Consider the following 6,742-nt stretch of genomic DNA (forward strand, 5'->3'; position numbering starts at 1 on the left):
TATATATATATATATATATATATATGATTTTTTATTTATTTTTGTTATTTAAAATATTATTTTGATAATTTTTATATTCTAACTTGTTATGAGTGTAATTTAATTATAGAGAAATTTTATTTATTATAATATAATAATTTAATATTATTATCGTAGATCTTGTTATCACTCACTAATATTTATTACATTTCATATAAATTATCTATGGTAAAATTTAATCATTATAAGTTTAATCTTTAACTTTTTATGATTGCAAAAGATGGATTATAGTTTTAATTTGTGTACAAAAAGTAAATTTTATTATAATTTAGAGAAAGAAAGTAAATAATTATTTAAAATATTTTAAAATTTAGTGTTGTAAAAATGCTTACAAAATCTCATACCGCAATTTTCCGAGGCGTGTAGATCACTGTCTTTAAGGATTTATCCGCGGTGTATTGCGCAAGTCTCCCAGGATACAACAGAAACTTCTCGAAAATATTCGAAGATCACAGAACTAGCATAAAGGAAGAAAGAAAATGAAAACTCAGAAGAGAGGAAGAGAGAATGAACTAAGAAAAAAAAAACTGATGAGAAAGAGTCAACTTAGTGTTTTGTAGTGGAGAAGGTGGATCAAGCCCATGAACTAAAATATCTCTTAAAAACTAATTATTTTTAATAATGTTCAAAAATAGATATTTTGCAATATTATATTAAAAATTATAACACTTAGATACTTGATTTTTTTTAATTTTTTAAAATTATTTTTAATTCTAACACTTTTGTTTTATTAACATTTACAAAATTAAAAGATGTTTTTGGTTCTCATAAAATTTTATTTTTTTTAATTTGAAATGAAAATACGTGTTTTTGGTGTTAAATACTATAGTATCATGTTTCTTTTGTTATGCTGTTTTATTCTTTTATAAAATTTAAGTAATTGAGGTTGCAGTAGGTACAAGCACGAGTTCAAGGATACTGCTTATTCAAAGGAGATAATACAAAATTAATACACACAAGTACAAAGATGAAGATGTTTTTTTTTTTCTAGAAATAAATATAAGATAATGAAATTTAATCCACTTTATCCTATTGCATGATTACAAAAGAAGATTTAACTTTTTTTTATTTTGATTTTAAGATAAAAATAAAAATAGTTAAATCCTCCTTATGGTGGTATCTACATGTCATATAAAGATGATAACAATTTTCAAGAAATTCTAGCAAAAGTGTTATGTATCTTTCACCCATCACAATTTAAGTGTCTTTAACACTAAATATAACATAAGTTAAAATTATTCGATTTTAAAGAAAATTAGAATATGATGAAGTTAAAAAAATATTAAGAAATTATTAAATATTTGGTTTAAATATAAAAATCATATTACTAATTAAACTTAATCTTTTATAATTTATATAAATAAATACAATGAACTATTAACTCAAGACTTTAACTGGATTAACTGAATTTCTCTTTCACAACCATAACTTCGACCAATAATTTTATCAAACACTTTGATGAGATACTTTTTATAATTATCAACTAACAGCCACAGTGTATTTTATAGGTTTTAACTTGTCAATTCTATTACCATGAATTCCTAAATGAGTATTCTTTATTCTTTGAATATTGAGTATAATAATCAGTTACTAAGTACCCTGATTTTGGATGGTTTATCTGGATTGTTACATCATTCTTTAAGCAATTTCTGGGATTAAAAAAACATTGATAATTGGTTATAGTACAACCTAGACTGTATACATTTGTTATAATTTTTTTTTTTACAAAACACTACACCTCACTTCATGTCTAATTTGTACAAATTGTATTTCCTTATTCCTCTTCCCAAACTTTTACTTTATGCCAATCTCATCCTTCTCACAACTCTAATTTTCCTCTCGTTTTACTTCATGAACTGCATGAGCCAATCAGGCTCCCATCACCTTCTCCGTCCTCTAGTCCCATCACCATTCCATCCTCAAATTGATAACGGTTGAAAATATTGTTATCTGTGATGTAATTTCGATGCTAAATGCAGCCTTCTTGACATAGAAACTTGTTTGAAATCATGTTTTTCTATTAAGTTGTATTGCCTTGTCCCGTGACTGTTCTTTACGGCAAATGGATGTCAATAATGCCTTTCTTCACAGTACCATCTCCGAGGACCTTTACATGTCTCAGCCTCTTGGTTTTGTGCATCCTCAGTTCCCTAATTACGTGTGCAAGCTTCAAAAATCTATTTATGGCCTCAAACGAGCTCCGCGAGCCTGGTACAATGCCCTTCATAATTTCGTGCTTAGTTATGACTTCACTAACTCCAGGTCCGACACTTCCTTATTTGTTTATCATCGGTCTGATATAGTTGTCTATTTCCTCGTTTATGTTGACGACTTACTGCTTACTGGTAACAATATGGTGTTTATATCTACATTTCAACGTGATTTGGCTGCTCAGTTCGCTCTAAAAGATCTCGGTACTCCGCATCATTTTCTTGGGGTTGAGATTCTTCCGACGTTGACAAGTCTTTTTCTAACCCATTGTAAGACCCGAAATAAATACAATAAATTAATTTTCTCCCAAGAGGGTTATTTCCAAATAAAGATGAATCTTATGGAATTTAATATTTCTGCTGTCTATGATGAAATTTTGATTGATAAATTGTATTCACTAATTTAAAGTTTTCTGATATCTATGGATGAAGAAGAATTTAAATACAAAAATTGAATGATTTTATTAGTGAAAGATAAACGATTTCTTAATCTAAAATTTTATAGATAACTGAATACATAAAAATTATATTACGTTAATTAAAAAGATTAAGAGTGATGAATATTTTTAAATTTAAATATTAAAGTTGTGATGAAAATATTTTGTACGAATGAATTAAAATGACTATAATTTTTAGTATTTTTTTTTTGTACGGAAAGAATTGAATGAAAATTTTTATTCCCTCGGTTACCTTAATAGAAAATGCTAAATCTCATTAGTTTTTGAATGTTTTAATCTTTTAATCTTTTGAATAAAAAAAATTAGTGAATTAAGCTTGATCCTGAGGATTGAAAACCTCTATTATAATTATTATTGGATTGATATCATTGGATTAGGAAAGATGTCTTTGTCACGTAAATGCCAATAATTTATATTTTGTGGTTAAAAATGTTGTAGCTTTCTCATTTTCATCATTCATGACGCATACTTTTCTCTTTTTTCCAACACATAATCTTCTCATTTTCCTTTCCACCTTAACGTATGTGATAATTTGGCTTCATACAACAAAACTTATACGCTACAAGGAAATGAAACAAAACATGCACAAAATTTGAAAGTGGTTGTGGAAACAAGGAATGAAAATTATAGGACTTGGTTCCTCTTTGATTAGAACCGTCCAAACCATTAGGTTGCTAAAAACAAGTATAAAATGTCAATCTTCTAGTCTAATGAAACTAAGAAAAACATTCCGTGAGCAAGAAAAGAAAGGTAGACATCCCACTTTAGACCAAGTGATGACTTTTGGTCACTTTGAAAATTCTGGTTTATTCCCTATTATATGTCCACTGAAATAAAACTTAATTATCGTGGTATGATAATTTCTTGGTATATTATTATTTAATCATTATTGTTTGGAATTATTTTACTACTCATGTTCTCTGCAAAAACCGTGAGCTCTTTTCTCTTCAAAGTTACAGAACTTTTTGTTTGTTTGCCTTTTATCCTTATACCAAATTCTATTATTATTTATTTATACTCATCATCTTTGTTATTTTTGCTGTCACAAATTCAAATCATACATACTCTATATTATTATATATCTAAAGGCTGCAATATGTCATGCTATTGTGTCTATCCAAAAATCAAATAATACATGTCTACGATGAAGAGACATCACGTGAAGCAGAGAAAACCACCTTGAAAGTTTAAATTATAGCAATATCATTTAATTCATTTTGCTGCCGGATTATAATTAATTTTTCATACAACAGCTTTTGTTTCAATATAAGAACCATTCATCTTTACAAATAGTATTGGCTGTTGGTTTATCTTCTATTATATTTCATATTTTTTTGGTACAGAAAAAGTTACTAGACTTGCCTATTTTGATTAATAGGTAATTCTTTATTTTGATATCCCAATATATATTGTTATATATTGCATATTTTACTAAAAGCCGAGAAGGCTATATTTGATATCTTCTATATTCATTTTATTGAATTATTTTAAAACCATGCTACTTATATCATTTGAATAATATGGTTGCAGATTGATTATTTACCATTGGAACTATGATAACATAAAACTTACTAATCAAAGAAATTGAATCAAAGAAAGATTGATAGTAAACCCATATAGTATGCTTAGAAAAATGCCAATTTTAATAATTTTATTGTAGTTAACCCTGTGATTTAAAAATTACGAGTTTGGTGTTAAAAGAAAGATTTTTGAATCTAGAATCCAATAAAATAAGAATTTCTTCATTTGGAGTACTATAGAGAAAATCATGGATAAAACATTGAGCAAAGGTCATAGTTGAAAATACAGAAAAACGTGACTAAAATGTTGATTTTAAAATTTTCACTGCAGTTGATCTTGTGGTCTAAAAATTACGCGTCTAGTATTCATAGAAATAATTTTGAGTCTAGAATTCAACAAAACAAGAATCAACCCATTCGGAATTCCATAGAGAGAGTTACAAGTAAAACACCGAACAAAGGTCATAATTGACAGCAAATTGTCTTAAACACGACTTTTAGATCTAACGCAAATTAACATGTGTATGTTTTCTTGAGATTTGACATAATGGCCTTGATAGTTATATTGTATATAATTGGGGAAGGTTTATATTTTATCTCGGTAGTTAAAAGGAAAATTCCTCTTGCTTGTGTAAGGCGATAGGTAGATTCGAGTCCTGTTACTTTTCTCTTTCAAGAGGGTACAAATATCTCGCCAAGGGTTTCTGACTGGAGCTGAGTATTGTGCTTGGTGAATGTATGTTACTCACCAATTTTTTTACTCGTAAGTCCTTGAAGAACCAGGGAGATATTTCCTAAGTAGTATACGGAGGACGACTCTTATCTGCGGTCCCTACGAGGGACTGGTTTTGCTATATATTTATCATATGTGTGTGTAGAAGGAGAACCGAGATAAATACAATTATTGCGAGTGAGAGATAAGAAGGGAGCAGTTTCCAAAGTTACAAGTAGAGATAATATGATCTTATTAATACATTAACAATATTATTAAATGTTCAAAGTGTGTAAGTAAATTTAATTGTATCTTATGTTTTTCTGTATTCGGTTAGCTCAAACTACTTCTGCGTCTACGATGATCGTATAACTCATGTTGTTATACGGGAGTAGATGATGTTTCAGGTAAAACCGAAGACATTTAGTGCGAGAATGCATTAGGAAACACTCTTAGGGACTTTTAAATATGTACTTTAAATTATGAAACATTGCGGTTTGTAATTTTAAACTACTTTTAAGATTCGGTTTGTAATCCAATAATTTCTCTTGAAAACTTTGACGTTCTCATTGTATAATATTAATAATTGTGTGGTTGTAAATGTAAAAGTATTTTAAAAAAAAATTATGTGACACTCCGAGAAGGAATGTTACACCCAACACCATTACATTCGTGATCTTCTTCAATCGATTGTCATGACTGATGCCAAACCTGTTACAACACCCATGAGTCCTTCATGTGATCTCTCTACTGACTCTGATGCTTCCACTTCCAACGTTTCCGAGTATTGCCAGATTGTTGGGTCCTTACAGTATTTGTCATTGACACGTCCCAATGTTTCCTTCAGTGTTAACAAGCTCTCTCAATATATGGTTGTTCCAACTAAAACTCATATGCAAGTTGCCGAAAGAATTCTTCAGCACCTCAAAGGCATTATTGACCATGGTCTTCAACTTTAGCGTGACTCCAACCTTCATTTAATTGCCTTCTGTGGTGTTGATTGGGCAGGTGATATTGTTGATCGTCGTTCCATGGCTGCCTACATCATTTATTACGGCTCCAATGCCATCTCCTGGTCATGTAAGAAGCAACCTTCAGTTGCCAAATCCTCCATTAAGGCCGAATATCACACCATTGGTATTACATAGCTGATGAATTACTTTGGTTGCAGCAGCTACTCACAAAGCTTCATTGCCCTCTTCCCAAACAACCAACAATTTACTCTGATAATATTGGAGCCACCAATCTATGTGCCAATCTTGTTTTTCACTCTCGCACGACACACTTAGTCATTACCTACCATTTCATTCGTGAACTTGTTGCTGCCAAGAAACTTCATGTTCTTTATCTACCGTCTAACCATCAACCAGCGGATCTCCTCATAAAACCATTATTTCTCTTGCATCACAACTACCTTATTGTCAAGATTGGTGTTGTCTGTGCCTCCACCATCTTGCGAGAGCGTATTGGTGTACTCACATGGTAGTCTTTTTGAAGACTAAGACTTCTTCTTGTTTGTAATAAATAGAATATAATTCTTAATATCTCTCCTTCTCTTAATCTATTTTTCCTATTACATCATGAAATTAATTCGAAGTATTCTCAATACATATTTGAAACTTCTATAGAAGGAGATCATACATTAGCAAATAATCGATAATCTTTTGCATCAATAACAATCTGTCTAACTGCTGCAATTGCTGCTATCGCTCCCAAAGCAGAGAAAGCGACGGCAATAGTTAGATTCAACCAGAAAATAAAGGTTCTCTTAGATGGTCTAAATGTGAAGTTGTAGAAAATGAC

General features: G+C 30.0%; 2 protein-coding genes across 2 annotated transcripts in view; one reads left to right on the plus strand and one right to left on the minus strand.

Moving 5' to 3' along the window:
* Positions 1–5,634: 5,634 nt before the first annotated feature.
* LOC106779742 (uncharacterized mitochondrial protein AtMg00810-like) lies at positions 5,635–6,087 on the plus strand. Its single transcript, XM_014667929.1, has 2 exons — positions 5,635–5,884; positions 5,948–6,087. Exons 1-2 carry the CDS (start codon positions 5,635–5,637, stop codon positions 6,085–6,087), a joined length of 390 nt encoding a protein of 129 aa, XP_014523415.1.
* Positions 6,088–6,574: 487 nt separating this feature from the next.
* The window catches only part of LOC106779750 (GABA transporter 1-like), a 7,463-nt gene continuing 7,295 nt past the window's right edge, over positions 6,575–6,742 (minus strand). The window contains exon 6 of the mRNA XM_014667942.2: positions 6,575–6,716. Within this exon, the coding sequence (XP_014523428.1) occupies positions 6,575–6,716 (142 nt within the window). The remainder of the gene's footprint in view (positions 6,717–6,742) is intronic.

The sequence above is a fragment of the Vigna radiata genome, chromosome 2 (assembly GCF_000741045.1).
Source record: "Vigna radiata var. radiata cultivar VC1973A chromosome 2, Vradiata_ver6, whole genome shotgun sequence".
Lineage (NCBI taxonomy): Eukaryota > Viridiplantae > Streptophyta > Magnoliopsida > Fabales > Fabaceae > Vigna > Vigna radiata.

What these genes read in the sequence shown, in the direction of transcription:
- LOC106779742 (XM_014667929.1), top strand. Translation starts at nt 5,635, where the DNA reads ATGACTGATGCCAAACCTGTTACAACACCCATGAGTCCTTCATGTGAT. An exon ending in CAAAGGCATTATTGACCATG is followed by an intron (nt 5,885 to 5,947) that starts GTCTTCAACTTT and finishes TTGATTGGGCAG; the next exon opens with GTGATATTGTTGATCGTCGT.